The following is a 22682-nucleotide window of genomic DNA, read 5'->3' on the forward strand; positions in this document are numbered from 1 at the left end:
TCTCATATATATAACAATTATCGGCCAAACATTGTTTGTTGTCTTAAAGAGAATATATGAATGGAGAAGCAAGGACAGCAGGTTCTGGTATAGTGGTTAAAGATGGTAATTGTAATCCTATATATGCAACGTAATTCTGCTGTTTGTACTAATGGTTGGTCATATGATATCAAACGAAACATATTCTAAACATAATTACAAAATATATAAAACTAAACAAACATACTAATATTATGGCATAATCTACTTATTGTAAATGAGTTTGTATTAACGGTGTGGTTTGTATATTGTGTTAAACATGACCTCTGCCACTCACCTGACGGAGCATGCGTCTTTGGCTCATTTGTTTAGAGCCGGACTTTTATCACACCAGAGACCGGGTTACTAGTCCTGCTCGGGACACTTTAACTCTACAGGAATCTGTATATTCTAATTTCTTTCACAACGACTTACAACATTACTATTAATGAATGGCATAACTACATAATGCCGGCTTATGTAATTGAGTGATAATTCATATATGCCTTTTTGTTAGACTATGAGTGAAGATAATTAAATCCCGGCATCCGGAAGTGGATGTCCTATTGTAATCAGGGTGTCCTCCCGTCTGACCGTCGGAATTTTCATCAAAATCTAGAATGCAAATATTTCTAAAATTGCACATGGGGATAAAAAGTGACGTTGGGCCATGTTGTAGGGGTATAAAACTGTCTTAGATATCCGTACATACAAGGACTCTACAGATGTTATAGATAGAACTTTATGAAATATGCTCTATTTTTGGTGTTAGTGCTTATATAGGAAACATATTGTCACTTTGGCAGTTGCACCAGATAAGCGTTGCTTTTCATACATCATACTAGTTAACACTGTTGAATGCAAAACCTCTCAACCTTGCAGTCATAAGGTAGTTATTTCACACGTTTGCAGCGACAATGTCCGGTGTGTTCCACGATAACTGTCCAATGATACTAGAGATCCTTATATACCTACGGATTGGAATAAAAACTCACAGCATGTGTAACGAAAAACTATTTACTTAAAATAAGCTACCCATGGTTTTCTTACTTAGATGAGTTGTCTTTCCCTTAGGAGGAAGACGTGGTCCTAATGGAGGACGGAGAGGACCCGGAGGACCAAATAGACAAGGCAGAAGAGGACCTGGACGTAGAGGTAATGAATCCTTTAAAAATAGATCACGTGATAGACTGCGCTTTATACATGATTTTCTGTCTTCTATTCTCTCCTAGTAGTCGAACACTGCCGCTGCATTTCTGTTTAGAATATAAGAAATTGAATGATAGTCCATATGTGTTTCAGAGATCTTACTTTTCATCTGAATTTATGATTAAACAAAATAATACACACAGGCACGACATCTTTGTCGACATGCATTATTATAAATATTTACTATTTGTTTTCGAAATCACATAAAAACTATCTGCGTCCTCACGCGACATCACGACAAATCCTTTTTAGAGATTGGGTTTTTTCATTTGCACTCGAAAAGACACAAAAAAAGATTATGTAGATTTTTACTTACTTATTTTATTTCAATGATTCCCTAGATTGTCGTGAATATTTAAATGTTTACTCAACGATTGCTTGTATTGCTAGAAGGATACGATTTTAGTATCGTTAGTTTGCAATTGTAACGGAAAATACAAATGATTTTGCAGTTAACTAGTTGGGTAATATTGTCCACTTATATCTTATACAAAGCAATCGTCGCTATATATAAAGATCTTCAGTGATTCTTGAATTCGTAAGGTGATATGGAACGAGTCTTAAAAAACGTTGAATTTTGTTTTCCTGTCGACCAAACATTCCAACTTTGAGACCAGTTTCATAAAAACTAATACAGAATAAAGAAATATTAATTACCGTTATTGCATTACCCATAAAAGGTAAGTTTAAGATAAGAACAAATTCGAACAGCGCAGCATTTCGATGAGTCATTTTCAATCGATGAGCCATTGTCGTTGTCCACATGCCTACTATACAATTGATTTCTGACCTATGTATAACACTAGTTGATGCATTGTACAAATATTATATTGCAAAGATGGGAGTTAATACGTCTGTAGCAACCAAAATGCTACAAAACCAATTTCAAGAAACTTCAAGAGATCACAACGACAAATAACGTGTTATTACCAGAGTTGTGTTGTTGCATAAAGTTATCAGTCACAGTCACATCAACACGTAATGCATGTATAGTTTCACAGTGCTATCACGTTACTTGTATTAGGTCCATTGAATCGTAGGCGAAGTGAGTATACCATGCTCTCATCTCCTTTAGTTATTCTCTGATTTATCAAGTAACAGACCTTTAATGTTGCATGGTACACAACCTATACTAGATTGTCAGATATCTCGTAACAAACCCTTACTGTGGCATGGCACACTATCTATAATAGATTTTCAGATATCTCGTAACAAACCCTTACTGTGGCATGGTACACCACCTATGATAAATCTACAGACATATTTCGTAACAGGCCGTAATGTGGCATTATCAAAATCTAAGATAAATGCGGTTTTTAAATGACGAAATGAAACAATCACACTTTTAGATTCAATCACTAGAAAATTAAATACATTGAATTATGTTTACCTAGCATCCTGTTAACATTTTTCTCACATTAGCATCACAAAACCACTATTGTAAATATATCGCTAAGAAGAAATTGACAAATTGTACTGAAGAAACACATACTTCGGTGTAAATATAAAACAGACGATTTCATTACTTAACTATACAACAGGTGTTTGTGTATATCCTTTCTCTTGGATATGATGAAAAAGACAATCGACAGATTTTTTACAGTATATTGATTAAGAAATCGTCAATAAAATAGCACCTTTCTGATTTATATATGCTTAAACACCAGGTAGACCCCTTAATCCTATGCAAATGAGGCGAAGTAAGTAGCAACTGATCAATACAACAATATATCTTGGCTTTAGTTAGTTAGCACTTTACCTATATATAAACGTTCATATGACTGATATACAATTGACATATCCAGGCTTTATTATAAAGGAAATAATATTTGTTAGTGTTGTTGTGTATACGCTATCTAAGCATGAATCTGCTTTCAGATTCCAGTTATGAGCCACATTAACAATTACTGCGTTATAGAAATATACTAATATTGCAGAAAATCATATTTCTATCTACGATTGTTGATCGACGTAGAGATGAGACGCATACTAACACTGGGAATATTGAGTAGTTTTCATCATCTGTACAAGTCCTGTAATACTCTGAGCATGCGTGCATGTATTGTTTGTTTACTTATCAAAAACTGAAAACATAGAACGCCAAGTTCACTGATGTTAGTAATACTCCATTGTGCAAATGTGTATGCTTTAATGGTGAAGGCTATCATAAAACATTCTTTTTTGCCAGTTGAGTTACAAGAAATTGTATGACAATAGACAAAATATATAGAATAATAATTCCCAGAAAAGATATGCAATCGGAATGATCATTAGAACAATATATTTTATTTTTCATCAAGGCAAAGATTGTCATTGAGGTAAGGGAGACAACTCTGAAATTTCAAGACAGTTTCGTTGGTTTGCTGGTATTTAATGTTGATGGAGATTTGATGACACGGCTCTTTTTGATATTTTATTCATACGATTTAAACTATATGATAACTGTTTTTTCAAACACGATGACTCTTTACTAGCTTTACTTATTGTTGTACAGATATGATGATGCAAAGACAGATGAGGGACCGCATGCTTAGAGGTACAGTTGTTTTGTGAACAATTAACAATTATTTTGTTATGCATCTCTAAGATAAAGGAGTTCATAAAAGATGAAATAAACTAATTTCAATTTTAATTTCAATTATTTATAAACTGAATCTGTCTAGAAATATCTGAAATTTTATATAACTGGTTAGACTTCATAAATATATAGTATTTTATACGATGACTATACCTTGCAGCCCGTGGATTGGAGGTTCCAGAACCAGGAGAGAGACCCGGGTTAGGAGAAGGAGGTATATTGTTATTTCTGTCTTAGCTTGATTCTTACAAGTAATGGTAGTATGTTTATGAAGTGATTAATGAAATTTTAAATAGAAACATCTTCTTGCGCCTTAACGACATAATTTTTTTATGGTGACACAAACTACCTCGGAAACAAGCAGCCCGCAAAAAATTGGCAAATAAGACTTTATAAAAAAATGTTTATTTCTTACATTAGTAAACCAGCTTTTGCTTGATTTAAAAGCAAATATGTCGCTTCATATTGTGTTGGTTTTGGGGTATATTCATTTATATTCAATTGAGTTTGTCTACAAAATATTGCGAAATTGTTCAACATGTACATAACAATATAATTACATTCCTCTACATGGGTTGTGTTAGATACCTTTTCTGAAGATCTTTCCAATAGTGCTCTAGACATGTTTACATCGGGTGTTAACATAAAAATGGTCACCGTCTTTCTAAAAACAGTACGTCGCCTCTTTAGAAAGTGTGTAATATCTAAAATATGACACCTTTTTGTGAAAAATGTTCATTACCACTTTCAAAGGTTTTGATAATACATAATCTTTTTTTTCAAATCTTACATTGTAGATAATTTGTCTTCTCTTGTTTTGTTTCAGGACTTGGATCAATGATGATGATGAGTATGTATTGAAAACTTGAAATAATGAGGACACATATAATGTTCTAATAAATTACTGATCAATGATAAACCTGTGTCGAAAGAAAGCATCATCTAGTTGCAATGCTGATAGCTTTAGTGTTCTATGGTCTGTAAAATATGCATTTGTGATATTTGTTCGATTTCAGAAGAAAAAAAAACCAACATTGTGATTGGAAATTTTTAATATGTGTTAATGTGCTTCATCCGTTTTACATTTGTGTTTCATTTTCATTGTGTTGTAGTTGTTAAAATCCCAGAATGTGTTGGTCAGAAACATACTTTTCCGTATGTGTTTTAATGATTAAATCCAACTTTTGCTATTGTGACACTAATTATATATGGTTTTGTTTTTGTGAATTTCTTAAAACCGATCTATACCATGCAATGTCATTAATGACTTATGAAGGTGCCAGTATATAAATGCCAAGAATAACCTTACGATTAAAAATGAAATGATGAAAAATATGTGACGATATCTACCAGCTATGTTGTTAATCTTTAATTATTATCAATTGATAAAAAATATCCAGACAATGAAACGAACTATCTGACCAACTCATGAATATCCCGTTACTGTCCTGGTGTTTTTAAATATCGTTCTTTACTAAATGTTTAGAACCATGCCGATACACATCCTCTTAGTCCAATCCACATATCCCCTTAGTCCAGTCCACGAATTCATTTTTTGTAGTTTATGAGGGAATGCAAACGAGAATGGTATTAAAATTATAATAAAGGTTTGCAGTTGAAATTTGTTCACAAAACAAAACTCACAAACTTCTCGAAGAGATAGTTCAAATATGCTAAGGAAACGATCATTTTATATTTTAGAAACTTAATGTTGTATGACAACCATAGAAATTACAATCTGTTTGCATTTTTCTCAAAAATAAACTATTTCAGAATATACCTCACAATGAGCGGATAACTCCCATACATTAAGGGGAATACCCCTGAATCGTTATCATGGTCCTACTCTTCACTGTTTTAATATTATGTTGATGTGCTCAGGTCTACTGTCTGGAATGGGACAGAACGAGGGTACCGGTAAGTGAACAATAATGTTCCGAAATTTCTCAGGTTTCTTTTACTGATTACTGTTCGGAACTCCTCGGTATTCTGAATTGTTATAAAGTCTATATCGCTGTTGCGGAATTTTTCCCCCAATTTTCCAATATGTGAAAATTACTCTTCTTTAAACGTTAATCGTTTCCGGAATACCGTGGAAGATCTTGATAAGGTGTCTATTAACACCCAACAGACGAAGGGTCAGCACTGTTTATGTAAAATATTGTAAAATAGTTTAGATACAGCATGTCTATAACAAAATAACAGCTAAAATTTTGTTATAACATATTTCTCTGCAATTGATACATGTTAGCACCATTCAGAAACATTCCTCTTTCTACATTGTACGACGCATGAATAATTTCACTCCTCTATATATATAATTCACCTGCATGTTTGTATCTATCTGTCATCACAAGTGTACTGCATGAATTGCACCGCTGTTGTTATTATCTACATCGTATATTGTAGCACCACATATTCAATATGTTTTATGGACCATCAAAAGTTTAATGTAAAGATATTAAAACTGTTCATAACTGTTCTCAGAATCGATGTAAACTGTTAAGAGTTATATAAACAAAATCTGAATCACATGCTCTTATTCTCATTGTCCCTGTTTTAGATATTGCCGAGTAAAGCTTTCAGTTTTTTATGTTTTGTCCTAGATTTTGTCGAGTTCGAATAATGACTTTTTCCTAGTTGGCCTTTTTGTGTTCTTGCTAATTCTATGTAAGTACTAAACCATTTTAGATAAAGTCTACTGCAGGCAGGTAATTGTTCTTCGTTTGTATCGATGATAGATAAGTATGGTTGCCTTATCCCTTTTTACACTGTAATGCAGTCATTTAAACTAAATACGTTATTTTTTTTATCCTTTAAGGAAAAAATATATTTGTGGCTTATGGAGATTTTCAAGAATACCGAATTGTTTATAGTCAATTTGAAATTTGTTTCATAACAAAAATCGATGATTCAGTGTTTAAGCAAAATATGCCTAGCATTCGCTAAAATTAACAGATTTAATCTTTAAGTTTGACTAATTTTTACGTGACGAACAGTAACAGATTTAGATTCCATCTTTAGTCTTTAGAACCCTAACCGCACATTAAAAAGATTGATTTCCATCGTAATATCGGGTTTCATTAGGGTCGACTATAAAATTTGGCTTAAAAACTGTAGACATATTTCATCATAAAAAGTATGCCGCACATTTAATCTTTGTTTTTCATTTTTAACATGTGTAATACCAGACTCGATTCGGTTATATTTCTTGTGAATGTTTCATAAATTCCCTTTCATAATCATCTATATGTACTTGTACAATGTGTTTGAGAAAGTGTGTTAATATGCTTGACTTTGACAATTTGAGAATGTTGCCCATTAATCATTCACAAAACGATGTTTATTCTTCCTTCAAATTATGCTAAATCTTTATTTTCAGTACGTCGAAAAATCATAGTTAACATTTCCATATCCATTGTGTTATGTAACTCAGATATACCACCATGCTTGAGGACAAATTGTTTTTGATAAACAGGTAACATGATGGGGGGTGGAGGCGGAATGGGTGACATGATGGGCGCACTTGGAGGAATGGGCGGTATGGGCGGCCTAAATGCACTTTTTGGCGGCGGAGGGGGAGCTGGCGGCGGTATGAATATGGCAAACATGTTTTCTCAAATGATGGGTGGGTCTGGAGGGGGTTCCGGCGGTAGTGGAGGTAACCAGCCCACATCGTCTCCTGCTGAAGGTAGGCTACATCTCATTTGGTTATAATCTTTGTGATTTTAATGTAAGGCTGGTGAAGATAGATGTGTTAGGTACAATGTCATTTGGAATAATTGAATAATTCTTAAAATTTTGCTACGCAAAACTGAATAACAGCAACTAGTGTCACTATTGCGGTACAAAACATGTTTTACCTTTCCTGTTAAGTACCACAAATCTTCTCTTTATTAGGAAATCCCGCAGAAGGATCTGGCTCAGGTCAGGGAGGAGGTATGTATATCTGAACGTGTGATTAAGGAGTGTGTATCTGCTCTCTATAGACTGACCGAAGTTTATAGCATTTCAAGGAAGGGTTCATTTTACTGACATTATACATAACATTATTCATAAAAGATAATAGAGTATCAAGGAGTTCAAATTCACTTTTACGACATAAAGAATGTTACAGAATGTCGCCACATTTTCTCTTGTAATTTTTTCGGTAATATGACGTAAAGTTAAGAGATTGCATGATATAAAAAAAATGTTATCACATCAATTCGTAAGCTTAGAATTCATCTTGACACTTTCGTAATATTTTGTTTTCAATGATCACTGAAGTGTGAGGTAAAGCAAGGACATGTAATGTAGCTGGATGACTATGGACGGAGTAGAATATTATTGTGATTTATAACTGATCGAAATACATTAACCATTACCTGTGAGATATTCCTTTTGTTCGTCTACAGATATGATGTCCGCCCTGATGGGAATGGGAGGCGGTGGAGGAGGAATGGGAGGTAACTCATGATTTCAATATGTACATGTACTATTATTATTTCAATACACGGACATAAAGCGGTGGTATAAGACTAAAACAACCAACTGTATGCTAGAAATACTAGAAACATGGCATTGCTTATAACGTTGAATACTCCTGTCTGCTGCTGATTCGGACAATATCTACCCAGTACGTTAAGGTCCGTTTCATATACCACTGTCTAATATAACGTAGTTATAATATTATTAATGTTCAACTAACGGTTAGATCAGTCAATAAATGGTGAAATGTTAAACACTCTAATGCTTTGTGATTTACACGAGATTTCTGATATTTTTCGACCGGTGTATGAGTCGCTATACTGATGTGCTCGCAGTGCTGGAACTACCTATCGCCTAGGTAGTGAATGCATTATAACTGGAACACCCATGTATTCTAAGGGTTAATTAGCTAATAGTGTGAACACGTCTTTCAGGACTTTTCGGGTCTATGTTAGGAGGCGGAGGTGGAGGTAAGAAAATGATCGTAATCTACCCGTAATTATCCTGTAATCTACCTGTATTTACCTGTAATCATCCGTTTATTTACCTGTGATATACTCTTGTAATCTACCTTTATCACTTGTAATGATGCGGATCGGAAAATTAAGAGTACACTTAAATACATTTAAATACAAGTGGTTAACTGAAGAATGCATCTGATTTATAGAGACAATGAATCAGTATAGCATATACCAAAATAATGAACTGGCGCTTCATACGTACATGTCAATTGTTTGCCATTAAAACTGGCCAAACGATAAACTGATACTCATTAATGCTACGAAATTATGCAAGGATTTATGATAAATAATACATGATTTACGGTATCACGTAATTTTATTGTTTTATTCTATCAAATATCATTTCATAACAACACATTTCAAGTGACAAATAATATTTTACCCTGAGATGTCAGTTACAGTCCGTCTCTGGGACCATAATAAGGTGTTTGTGTAAAGTAAGCATTCATATAGTATATGGTATCTTCTTACTTTTTAACAGCTAAAAAATTAAAAAAAAAAAAAAAAAACCAAGCGAACCAAAAAACAGAATTTAGCAAACGTCTACGATAAAGAAATAAGTTTTGGTAATCACCAGCACGTCGTGAGAACAAAATTTATAAAAACAATTTTTTTTCATTAAAATAAAAATAAAAATTCTACCGGAAGTGATTGAAAACGTTACCTTGCCATTTGAAACTAGAAAATAATAACAGCAAACATCGTATCAGACGCAAACACCAACTTGATGATTTTTACAGGTACAGGAGAGGCTGGAGGTGTGTATAGGTGTAGTATTAGTGTCAGCTATCCATTCGTGTGCTAACAACTTTTCCTGTTAACTATCTTAAGATTTTTGTCGTAATATTGTATGATGTATGAACGAAAGGAAAACAACATATGTTATTTCTCTGACATTTAGTGCATGGCATGAGTCTAAAGCTGTTTACACTTAGTACATGCACATTTTGAATTTAAATTCTGATGATGCCTGGCACAACGTTATTGCAATACGTTATGTAAAGTACTCTAATATAAAAAAAAAACATCATGACATTAATCTAAAGGCCAGATATGTTCGTGCAAACGTCAAAGATCGATGTGTTTCGAAAAAAATCATTAATATGAAACGAGAATGTGTATCATTGAAGGTCAAGATTCATAGTCAACATGATGATGAAATCTTTTATCTATTTACTTGTAGATATCTAGCTGTGTTGTTGCCCTAAACTCATCTTACGATAACGTGAATACAACCACCGACCATTAATGTCGCTATAACTGATTTAAAAATCTCACTGAACTCAGGCTCATCTCACTTTTTCATGTATCAGGATTATCTCACTTTATCATTAATTAGGTTTATCATATATCAGGTTTATCTCACTTTATCATATATCAGGTTTATCACACTTTATCATATATCAGGGTTATCTCCCATTATCATATATATGGATTATCTCACTTTATCATTTATCAGGTTTATCTCACTTTATCATATATCAGGTTTATCTCACTTTATCATAGATCAGGTTTATCTCACTTTATCATATATCATGTTTATCTCACTTTATCATAGATCAGGTTTATCTCACTTTATCATATATCAGGTTTATCGACATAGAAGAATGTCGATTGATTACTTTTATTTTTGTTATAATTCAAAATAAGCAGCAATTTAACAAACAATAGCGGTACCTGATTTTTTGCTTTTTTATAACATCAGATCCAACATTTTATCTTCTAACAGCACTACATGTTATAGAACGTTAATCGAGTCTACATAAAAAAATGTCACGTGGTCTTGGTGACAGCTAGAAACATAGCGAGGTATTCGCAGCAAAAAGGGGTTCTGATATTTCTAGAATATTTTTTTTATTTCTAATTTCTTGAGGTAAGACTTTTGAGGGATTAGAATGTAATTAACTTCAGTGATCAAAAGTTTGGAATGTAAGTTCTGTAGTGTGTCCTGCTTAGAACATAATTAATCATGTGATTTATCCTTGTGTCGTGGCATGCCTTGTATCATACCTATCCCTTGTAGATCACTTTGAAAGCTCATTGAGACTTCGTATCATAATTAGTGTTTAAGTTGGCGCAGTTATCATTTTGTCTACATAGAGCTGAAAACATGCAGTGCGAACGCTGTTTTTTTCTGAATTTTTATGCACTGTCTAGGATCAATCATAATTATCATTAAGCTTTAAAGCAGTCACACAATTTAATCTAATTGACTGGATATTTTGGAAAATATGCAAAGCCTTGTGCTCTAGTAGATGCATCACAGTGTTGCATTAATTCTAGTTATATGTTATAGTCTGTAGTAATGCCATAGTAATGTCATATTCATCTATTATCACATTAGCGTGTAGTAATGATATGATTTAATTATTTTCTGTTAGAGGCACCGATGGGAGGAATGGGCGGCGGTTTGGGAGGTATGAAAAAAACATATTTATGTTACATCTACATGCCTATATATTTATCTATATATCATTACAAACGTATCATATATCACCGAAGTATTTATTTATATATATATTATATTATATTATTAAAAAAAGAGATAAAAACGCTGCTCAAGCAGATTGTGTTAGTGCTTACAACGTTTTCCTATGTTTTCTGCTGTGTCATATATATGATTATAGGACAGGTTATGATATTTCATAAATTAAGAACAAATTTGTTTTGGCACAAAACATTAACGATATTGTGTGGTTTATAATCAAGTTTTTATCAAGTATCAAAAATGTAAAATCACATTAGAGTAATACAGAGTTGGCCATTTTAGTGACATTTACCGTAAACATTATCAACAGATGTCCGTGTATCTAAACGTTACGAAACGATGTAGGATATATAAATGACATATAAGAGAGAGAGAGAGAGAGAGAGAGAGAGAGAGAGAGAGAGAGAGAGAGAGAGAGAGAGAGAGAGAGAGAGAGAGAGGGGGGGGATGGAGAGAGAGAGAGGGTACTATTCAAACAAAAATTGTAAACAAAAACAAATTCAAATACAAAGTATACAAAAATAAAATAAGATAAAGAGATATACGAAAATAAGACAATCTACAAAATGAAATCCAAAGGCATGCTCTCCCCTGAAACCTTCACATATCCCTTTGATATGTTAAGCGTGATAACTACAGTGTTCTTTGCCACAGTCAAATCATCATGATATTACTTCTATTATTACTTTTTTTCAATTTTCAGATTCGAATTTACTTGTTTAATTCACAATTTATCTAAAGTTTGTTCATTGTAGGGTTTGGAGGCGGCGGAAGTGAGTATATAACTTTCTCTCAAAACCATAATTCTGACTGTAGCAACTTTATCAAAACGTCAAAATGCTGTCATGTATTTATCTGTATACCTTGTATTTGAAGGTAATTAGAATACATATCTAAATATATCTAATCGTTAGTTTGGAGCCTAGTAAGTACCATTTACAGGTCAGCTATCTGATATCAGTTATAAGAGTATGGTATTGCAGTTATTAGATTTTGTACTACATATATATGGACTAATAACATACTAAAACTTTCACATGTAATCAATACTTACACATGGCAAACATAGCTATCATTATCATATTAAACACACGTCTAACCTTACATGAGCATGATAAGATCCATCAAACATCATCTTACCATCATCATGACCTGATCATACTAGTTATAATTTGTGAAATCTAGAATTCATGATATTAAATAATAGATTAACACGTCTCTCGCCATGAATCCGACTCAACATAACTCATCAAGCCGGGAATTAAATTTTAAAGTAGAATGGTTTCATGGGATTCAGAACTTCATGCGGTAAAGCTGTATTTCCGACGGATTTACACAAATATGAAGCATTTAAAAACAGTTTCAAGACCATGATTTATTTATATTTATATTTACAAACAAACAGGATAAAACACATAGAACAGTGCATGCATCGATACATATATTATCTAGTATTCTTATCATGTGTACTCGGAGATACTCTACATAATTTGTATACTTAACACTTGTATCATGGCATCCTGGTTGGTATGGTTTTACGACATGTTAACACCATATTGACTATTAGAATGTTACAGTGACTAAAATATGAGCATATCCTATTGGCATTTATCATAGTTAAGTTAAGAACTACCAATATTAGTTTGGTTGGATATTGTCAGCAATGAACACTGACTTGCACAAACACTAATGGACGCTAATTTTAAACAGAACCGGGAAAACGTAGTATGAAGGTCATTTTTGAGGGTTCGCCTTGTAGTACCTAATGGCTTCCTCACTAAACAACATATGGAGGGGGATGTCTTGCAAAAGGAAAAAACCACTTCAGCACAGACTGACCCTTTTCGTATATTTTAAGGAGAAACATAAACCAAGCAGGCAGGGGTTCACGATGAGAATACAATGGCCGTCGCGCCATCTGTATATAGGGATATACTAATGACATGATAATATACGATACATCATCAACAAATCACGTGATAATGTAATGATGTTGGAATCTAAAGGAGGTATCAGCATATCATTGCGTATCAAATCTGATAGGCAATTTACTAATATCCAGAAAGGTAAAACATTTCCCTGTTGATAAAAGTCCTTCATTAAAGTGTTATATACCTTGCATGCATCTAGATGTATCCTGTGATTTTATAGGTTTATAAATATAACGCAACATTTACCTGATTGTATGACTGAATAGTAGCTGCGAGCAGTCGTCATAGACCGGAAATGCTGCTAACAAAGCGAGATATAACAAAAGAGTTACAAATGTTATATCAATCTTTCGAAAGTCGCTGGAAACGGGACAGTGTTAATCTTGTGGTATATTTGTGATTGTGAATATATTTCGTGACGTCAATAGACAACAAGTCACTAGATATGATACAGTATCTAATTTCTATTTTGCGATGTCAGTAGACACAAAGTTACTAGATATGATACAGTATCTAATTACTATTTTGCGATGTCAGTAGACACAAAGTTACTAGATATGATACAGTATCTAATTTCTATTTTGCGATGTCAGTAGACACCAAGTCACTAGATATAATACAGTATCTAATTACTATTTTGCGATGTCAGTAGACACAAAGTCACTAGATATAATACAGTATCTAATTACTATTCTGCGATGTCAGTAGAAACAAAGTCACTAGATATGATACAGTATCTAATTACTATTTTGCGATGTCAGTAAACACGAGGAAGTGTCATATTACTATTTTGCAAAATCACTAGATACGGATGAGTGTCATATTCATCTTTATGCAAAGTCACTAAATGCGAGAGAATGTGTGATATTACGCTTTTGAAAACGTTATTAGAAAAGAAGCAGTGTGATGATAATTTTGTTGCAAAATTTCTAGATAAGATAGTGTAATTAGATAGGAGAAAGTGCCATATTACTTTATTCATAAAACTGCTAGATAGCAGTTAAATCGGATAGTGTTGACTTATGTTTTAATTCTAATGACGAAACTAAATTCTGAATAAATTAAAAGTATTAAAACATGTATAAACAAAACGACTTTTGTATTGCAAGACCTTTAAGACAAGACCGCCTTACTACAAATACATAACTTCTAGACATGGGATGTAGGTGTGGTGTGTACTGGTGATAGCAACGCTTACAAATATTAACGAGGTGGTTGCGTTTCAGAACTACTCACTATAATAGTGATATGTTGATAGCATAAATACTTACAAAATTATGAAACAAGAGGAGGGAACTTCTGTAGTGCTTACATACTTAATAGATACGGTAAAATTGTGTACCATTAATCAGCAATTAACTAGCAATAATCACATTAACCAGTATTCAACTGTTGTTTGTACTCATAAATCTAATGGAAATGAATAAATAGGCAATGATTTAACGTTGATGATTTGGATTTGAAGATCCGTTTGGAATGTTAGGCCTGGGACTTCGCAAGAAGAGATCAACAGATTCAGCTTATTCACATAGCAGACAGAAACGTGCCGTGTCAACTACAGGTGAATACCACTTAAATAAAAGTTGACAATTTTATCATGATAGAGAGTAGATACAGCACAACGGTTTTAATAGTCCATATATATATATATATATTGTTAATATGTGCAACGTTTTTGTAAATACCTCATTAATATGTATGATATATCTGGACAAAAACATAAAGTTAAACATCATTAACATGTAAAGTATGTTGGTTTATATCGTCATCGCAAACTGTTAATTCATGAGAAATACTGATGGATTTTAAGTACAGACGTTAAAATCAATTTTGTTAATACATATCTACATTATCAGTAGGTCCAGTATATATATATATATATATATATATATATACAAAATAAAGGCTATTATCATTGCTATATAAATCTTTAGAAATCCTTAGTTTAGAAATAAACTATACAGGTAACAATGGGTGATATGTTCAAAATATAATTAGATATTGGTTTCATCAATGCATACACAAATACAAAAATTTCTTGAATGCACAAGTATAAATAACACATACACTAAAGAGGCATATTTCGTTGATATGCATACTAGTACAACATACCAGATTGTTCGCGCACGATACGTCATCTAATGGACTCATTGATAAAACAAACGATGAAACGGAGAACAGAAATATCAGCAATGATCTGGTGTGCTGTTTAAGGAACAGTTTTGCTCATCAGTGTGCCTTTATTACAACAAATCATACGATATATAACGATGGACTGACTGACTTCTATGACATCTGTCGGTATTATTGACAAATTATACAATTTTACAACAGTATGGTAGTGTGTATAATCATCTTCACAACATCTTGTAATTGACTGTTATTTCGGTTCTTTTAATTTTGTTAGGTTTTTTTCCGGTGGTTAAAATTTCGCGGACTAACGTCAAACGGATGTATGCTTTGATGACGTCATGAAATTGACTACTGCCTCCTTCATAAAATTGATGTTTAAAATATCGAATTTTCGCGGTTTTATCCATCATAAAAAAGTAGCGAAAAACAAAGACCATAAAACCAACTCCTTTCACACTAAATATTTAATTCCAATTAATACACAGGTTTTCTTCCACAGTATATAATATATTATGGTAGAAATATGTACAGCCAACTTGAATATTGATGTTTAAAATTTATTGGTGGTTTTAACTTAAGACGACTTAATATTAAAGTCCTTGTAATCAATAGAACGATTCATTTCAGTAAAATACAGCCTTCATATGTTGTAACGGTATTAATAGATTTGGATGACTGTAATAATTAAATGAAATACACGTAACCCTTACATATACCATGCGAACATTCATTAAATGCGAATTGAAACTCAATCTCTAATGTAATTGATAAAGGAGTTATGTTATAGAAACAAAATGAAATCAGCATGACTTAATCCCAGACATTAGGCACGGAAAACTAATTTTTACAATATAAGGTAATTTTGAATATACATTTCAGGTTCCGTCCTCAAGCTATGAACTACATAATACTTTGTTGTCAGCAATAATTTTATTCCTTTTTATTTATGTTTGACAATTTCTTGCTCTTATTATAAAAATTTCTTCGTCACCTAAACTAAAACAAAAACATAACCTTTATTCCTGAGCAGCTGGCGGATCGAGCCCGGACATGATGCAGATGCTAACGACCTTCATGGGACAAAACAATATATCAGCAGAAATCATGTTGCAGCTGTTACTTCAAGTGTCACAAGAACCGACAAACACTCCACCTACAATGTCGCCCTCTAGTCATCAGATCTGGCCAACCAACAAACCAGCTGTTCAGCCTGCACCTACACCTAGTATACTACCGGCTCCTGTTCCAACTGCTTTTCCAGTTCCTGTACATACTGCCTTCCCAGCTCCTGTACCAACTGCCTTTCCAGTTCATAATCCACCTACGCCTTTCCCCCAACAGCCTGCACCTACTCCTTTTAATGTCCCAAAACTACCTCAAACAACAGGATTCAACACTCATTTAACTCCAACACAGAGTTCCGGCCTTAGTGGTATGGATGCCATGTTCGCCCTCGGTGGTCTAGGGGGAGGATTCAACAGTGGGCAGACGGCGGGGAGTACTAGTGGACTAAATACTGGTATGGGTTCAATGGCTGCTACTCTAGGATCGATGGGTGCACTTGGCGGTTCTATGGGTGCTTTAAGTGGTGATCTTGCAGCTCTCAGCGCTCTTGGATTAACAGGAATGGGAGGAACTTCTGGTGGATTTTCGTCCACTATGGGTACATCAAGTGGAATGGCCGGTCTTGGATCGCTAGCTTCTGCAACTAAACCAGCACAAAGCGCAGCGAATCCATTGGCAAGTGAGTATTGGTGTTGTGATATAATATTGATTTTGCCTTCAAACACTGCACCATTAAAAAAATGTAGACTATTAGTAGTCGGAATACTTACTAGTTTTACTTTTCTGTATATTTAGTCTCTGCATTGATGGGGAGCGCTGTAAACAGGGTACCAGCGAGTCTTGACGATACTGCTGCCATGGCGAAACTGACGCCATCACAGATGATAACAAAAAGTGAGTTTGTGTCATGTTGTTACATGTATATTTGCGTTTTGTGTAATGAACTCTTAAGTAAATTAATAAACTTCAGCTTCAGAAGTTGGAAGTGGAAATGGAATGCAGCATCAGACACTGAATCAGCTGATCAATAGCTAATTAATGAAAATACAGACGTTGATATTTAGTATTGTTTGGATATGAAATCACCACTTTCATTGACCAAGAGGTTCGTTTGACATTTGACGATAACAACGCAGGTGATATAGACATGTCAACAGACTCTTAAATCTAATTCAAAATTGATGAAACGAGGGAACAGATATGGACCGAAGACAATCAGCGACCTAAGCATACAAAGAGGTTGACCAGGTGTTCCGAAAGAAAAAAAAACGTAACGGTCAACGTCGTAATAAAAATACTTATCTTTTGTCGACAAAAAATGACCATTTATTTTTATTTGTACAGATTTCACTTTTTACTTATAATTGTCCACTGTCTTGTCCGATAAATCGTTATTTGAGCAGAATAAATATTTCTGTTATTTTCTGTTTCAGTGGCACAATATCAACAGATGGGTAAATATTGTTTACTATTGAATCCCTTTTTGTATCTGTATGATAATACACTCCAAGATACTTGGTGATAACTTCTAAGATTTTCTAAATGTTTACAAAATTAAAACAATCTATAACAGACGCAATGCTGTATTTATGCATTGGCAACTTCTTGTTGTGGGAGGTGTGGGCTTTAAAGGGTGAATAAATATTACCGAATATTTACAAATAATTTTATTATTTCTTTATTTAAAACAGGTCTTACAAGAGATATACTAGGTAAGTCGAAATCAATATAAAACAGTACGTAAAATATTGCTTTCTTTTTGAGAAATGAGTATATTCATTTGCAAATTAAAAAAAAGCTAAGTCGAAGTAGTCAATCACAGAGTTTTTGTCTTTAAATAATGTTAAAAGACTTTTAGTTTGGCTAGTTAAACAAACCACATAATGATATCAATATGTCATTACTGTTTCTCTGATTGTAGCTGATATAATGGACGTACCAGCTCACATGCGTGGCCGTACAGGTATGTATCATTTTAACTTGTCCATACAATAATGCATCTCGAATATTCAGGTACAATAAACTCGGTTAAATGGATATAAATAACAACATTGATTAATTTATCGTTTTCGTTGGGAATTTTTTAATTGAAAACAGGTCAGTAAAAGTTATCAGTTATCAAACTGACACAATAACATGCATTACCGCATAAAAAACATTGTTCTTGAAAATATAATAACATTTTATGGACACACAACCATTAAGTACACGTACGATGTTAAAGTGTTAGCTTATAATTACATGTCCTTACTTGCTCATCGATTACAATATGTTTATCAGAACTAAAAGATATTATTGGATGCTGCCTGTATAATCCTTCATGTGGAACAGCCATCGACGTTTCCATGTAAACATTACTAGTGTAGAATGGTTATTTGCTGCTCGTCAATCATAGTACATTGAATCTTTATTCTTCCTGGCTGTTTTATATCGTGACATTTGTAGATAAACATTCTATGATACAATTTTCCTGATGCAGTAAATATATTTTATCTCTGTTAGGAGATCCTATCATCCTGCCCCCAAAGGTTGAGGGTAAGTATCGCAACATATGTCTATTACTGGTATATATCGTGTCGGTAATGTATTGATTAGCATTGTCCGATGATTCAGTGTAGATTCACAGTTCTCGTCTCACATCTCTAACTGCCATTTTCTTTTCTCAATTCTCAAGTTTACGTTGTCTCATGATTATCTAGATAACCAGAGAATGCAATAGCCCTCAAATTTTATGTCACTTTCTGACTGTATCATTTCCTGGTCATAAGATTATCCAATTGATCACATTTACCAAAAGCTAGTAACGTTATAATATGTTAACGCATGTAAGTTCTCATTGTCCATAACATTATCTATATTACATATCAATATTCCGTTTTACAGCCAAAGCTGTCATGCTACGATCACGTGAGTATAACAAACTATTTGTAAATCAATAACCTTATCATGATGAAAAGTGCACAAATTATTTGAACAAGTTCGAATTACGAAACAGGAGTTTCTTGTCCACGTGATTTTTGACGGGGAGTTCTTGCTTCTCGAGCCAAAAAAGCGACATTAACACTTAAGGAATTAGGAAACAGTTGTATTCTTGTTTGACACTAACGTCTCTCATCGTGTTAAAAAGCACTATCCATTTATGTGTATTTTATAAAATCTTCGAGATAACAAGTGCTAGAAACTTTTGGTGGAATTTTAGTCGTCGAGGTTTGACATAACCTGCATGACACGTTTGAATTTATTAAAAAAATGGCACGATTGAGAATGCGCATGCATGTTGAATTCCTCATATAATTCCTGATATAAGAAAATTGCTAAATCTATTAATTGTGTCCGCATCTAAATTTTGACAATTTTACGATAATGTTGGAGCTTCCTCAGTCGCCTCCTTATAAAATCACTGACGAGTCATAAAAGGACAAACAGCTGTACGAAGCATCTAACTTCATTATGTGGCTATACAGAATATCAAAATTTGCCACGCAATTGCGTGTCTTTTGTTCATTCACTGATTACAATGTAGCTCAAACGATTCAAATCCCCTTTTGGCCAAAATTGACTTGGGCACACTGACTTGTGAAGTTTGATCAATATTCCTCTAAGAAAGCAGTCACGAGATTGTTGACAAGGATTATTTGTTAAGTAACGATGACCTTGCACTCTTCCATTGACCTGAGACTCGACATTGTTCTCGATATTATCGTCCTTTATAGGAATTTGAATATTGTTAAAACCCCACAAGAAATAAAGCCGCTTCAGTGCAGAATTTTCTGCTAAAAATGCTCATGACCTTGCCCTTACAAATCTGAAACACAGTTAATTGAGCAAAAATACTTAATCATAATCTAGAGAAGTTTAATCAAAACCACGTGCCTTTAAGTTGTGAAAGCGATTGTTTAAAAATATCGATAGTTGTCTTTATTTTACAGACCTGAAACAAATAAATAAAGTTTGATTGATATACCTCAAGTAAAGACGCCCACGAGTGTAACAGAAAAAAGTGTCATGTCACGTTCGGGAATATCCTTATATCTCCTCCTCGATATCCATACATAGTTCTAAATAATTGCAACAAAGCTGTAACTCATTACAAGTCCAAGATGGGCTTGATTTTTGTAAAGCTTCACAACTGTAAATGTAGCAGATTCGGTTGTTGAAATATTATGACTCAGTTACACATATGTTATAGCAACAATATTACAAATCCTTTATATACATTATTAAATACAAATTTCCTTTATATTATTGTTGCAGTCGGGAGAACGCCAGACCAAATAGGTAAGCAGTGACATCAATATCTAAGTTATATGCTGTCTGAATTGTCAACCTATCATGATATTTGAATTATCAGCTGTAATTTATTCCAAATATTGAAAACTGTATGCCAATGTCAATGAACGTCGGAATGGTATTTTTCAGAAATATTCTTTTTTCTGTGCGTTATGGAGCTCATCAATGCTCGTTGGTATGACATGTGGTTACGTTGCATTACTATATTTAATTTAAAACTTACATAAAGAGAGTCGGTGATGAAGCAGAAGACGCTTTCCTTTCCGGAATATGTGGTTTTGCCCTCTTTATGTAAATTTTCAGATACCTGCTTGTAAATCTATCTTTTGTGCATACTTTATCATAGTTCCAACGAAACTGAGTTTGGATTCAGATGTTGTTTACATTTTCTATTACATTTTCGTAATTTTGCTATTTTATTGATTGTAACTGATAAGATAAAATCCTAGTAATACAGACATTGTGAATACTGTTTCAGCTGATGTATTAGGAGATATGGTAGCAGCAGCGAGTAAGTATAACATGTGTATAAATAAGGTTATGTTAATTATAAAAATGTTTAATGTTTTGCAAAAAAAATGTCATAATGTGTTTTAATTTTGGATATTGGTCATATGACATTAATGTGAGGGAAAATATGCCTGATGTAATGACTCGGAATTATGTCCTAATAACGTTTGAATCTTCAAGGCTTTTACTCCGAAAACGACAAGCATTTAAAGATATTTAAAAATGTTGAGGCATGACATATGAAATACAACAACGGATATAAATTTGGACTGTTAAGGTGTTTGAATATCTCTTAATGTGTACAATGACATGAAAATTGATATGACCTGGACGTCTTTAAATTATACTTCAAACAGACAAAAGGGACATCTGCAACATTCATTTACTCAATTAGAATTTTGGAATATCATTCGACAATAAATCTCAGAAAGTTGGACTAAATGTTTGCATATCAACTTATTGGTCATCTGCGCAAATATCTGTTAAATTCATTTTGTCAATAGATGTTCTAATTGATATATGTTTATTTATAGCGTCACCATCAGCCATGAGGATGAAAGGTGAGTAGCCGTAATATGTATATCACACCGTGATGCATGGACAGTAAAATTACAAGAAATCCGTTTTTATTACTAATGATATTATCTGATGAAATGTTATTGTTTGTTTTATGAATGAACTTTGATATTTTCGTATTTTTATAATAAATGAATACACCTGTAATGTTCCGACATTTCGACAAGTTTAGTTTCCCATTTGGCTGTATTTTATTATATATTTAAAATAGTATTCACCTGTGTAACTCTTTACAAATTTTTGACATGCTTCTTATACTATTTTGTTGAATCTTTTAGAACTGAAATAAGAAAATCGTTCAAAACTACAATAATTTCATTTCTATTGACACCATACTTGTTCCTGTTTCAGCCGCAATGCAATCCGCTGTGATGTTAGGCCATAGAGGTAAGTTACATGAAACCGTAATGTTAAATGGTTTTCTTACAACGAATTTTCAGTATGAGCTAACGAACTACAGCATTACCTATGAGTTTTGATGAGTATAATATATTGGATTATTGCAATATCACAATACTACTTTCCGCATACATTAATCTATGTGATTACATATTTATTTAAACATTTGCCATTCAATTGATCACACTGACATTTTTCTTTTCTTTCATAGGTTGAATGAGTTCCAGATAGCTGGACTAGTCTATAAACATTTAAATGGAAATTGTCGACAATATTCATGACGAAGCAGGTGAACGAGACTGGGGTATGCCCACACCGACACTGCCGACTGAGTGCCAATCATCTTAATCGACGTGTGGATTGTCTCCCTTCATCACGATTTGGATCTAGTTAGATATTTTATATCTAGCTATATTCATATACGGTTCGGAATAATAGATCATTTCCTTTTCATCATTTGAACATTATGAAATGAAACCTGATTAATATATGTT

The 22682-nt window shown here is 33.3% G+C and overlaps 1 protein-coding gene across 1 annotated transcript in view; it reads left to right on the top strand.

Moving 5' to 3' along the window:
• Positions 1-22404, top strand: part of LOC132556333 (mucin-5AC-like) — a 78838-nt gene extending 56434 nt beyond the window's left edge. Inside the window, exons 24-49 of the mRNA XM_060220717.1 lie at positions 1093-1173; positions 2252-2272; positions 3722-3763; positions 3966-4019; positions 4632-4655; positions 5687-5722; positions 7284-7496; positions 7706-7744; positions 8203-8253; positions 8710-8745; positions 9537-9554; positions 11178-11213; positions 12040-12057; positions 14681-14776; positions 16376-17092; positions 17209-17307; positions 17847-17867; positions 18105-18125; positions 18335-18376; positions 18916-18948; positions 19297-19320; positions 20668-20691; positions 21182-21214; positions 21747-21773; positions 22141-22176; positions 22400-22404. Of these exons, the coding sequence (XP_060076700.1) occupies positions 1093-1173; positions 2252-2272; positions 3722-3763; positions 3966-4019; positions 4632-4655; positions 5687-5722; positions 7284-7496; positions 7706-7744; positions 8203-8253; positions 8710-8745; positions 9537-9554; positions 11178-11213; positions 12040-12057; positions 14681-14776; positions 16376-17092; positions 17209-17307; positions 17847-17867; positions 18105-18125; positions 18335-18376; positions 18916-18948; positions 19297-19320; positions 20668-20691; positions 21182-21214; positions 21747-21773; positions 22141-22176; positions 22400-22404 (1847 nt within the window). The remainder of the gene's footprint in view (positions 1-1092; positions 1174-2251; positions 2273-3721; positions 3764-3965; positions 4020-4631; positions 4656-5686; positions 5723-7283; positions 7497-7705; positions 7745-8202; positions 8254-8709; positions 8746-9536; positions 9555-11177; positions 11214-12039; positions 12058-14680; positions 14777-16375; positions 17093-17208; positions 17308-17846; positions 17868-18104; positions 18126-18334; positions 18377-18915; positions 18949-19296; positions 19321-20667; positions 20692-21181; positions 21215-21746; positions 21774-22140; positions 22177-22399) is intronic.
• The last annotated feature ends 278 nt before the right edge of the window (positions 22405-22682 follow it).

The sequence above is a fragment of the Ylistrum balloti genome, unplaced genomic scaffold (assembly GCF_031769215.1).
Source record: "Ylistrum balloti isolate Yb309-2 unplaced genomic scaffold, AGI_CSIRO_Ybal_v1 Utg370560, whole genome shotgun sequence".
Classification (NCBI taxonomy): domain Eukaryota; kingdom Metazoa; phylum Mollusca; class Bivalvia; order Pectinida; family Pectinidae; genus Ylistrum; species Ylistrum balloti.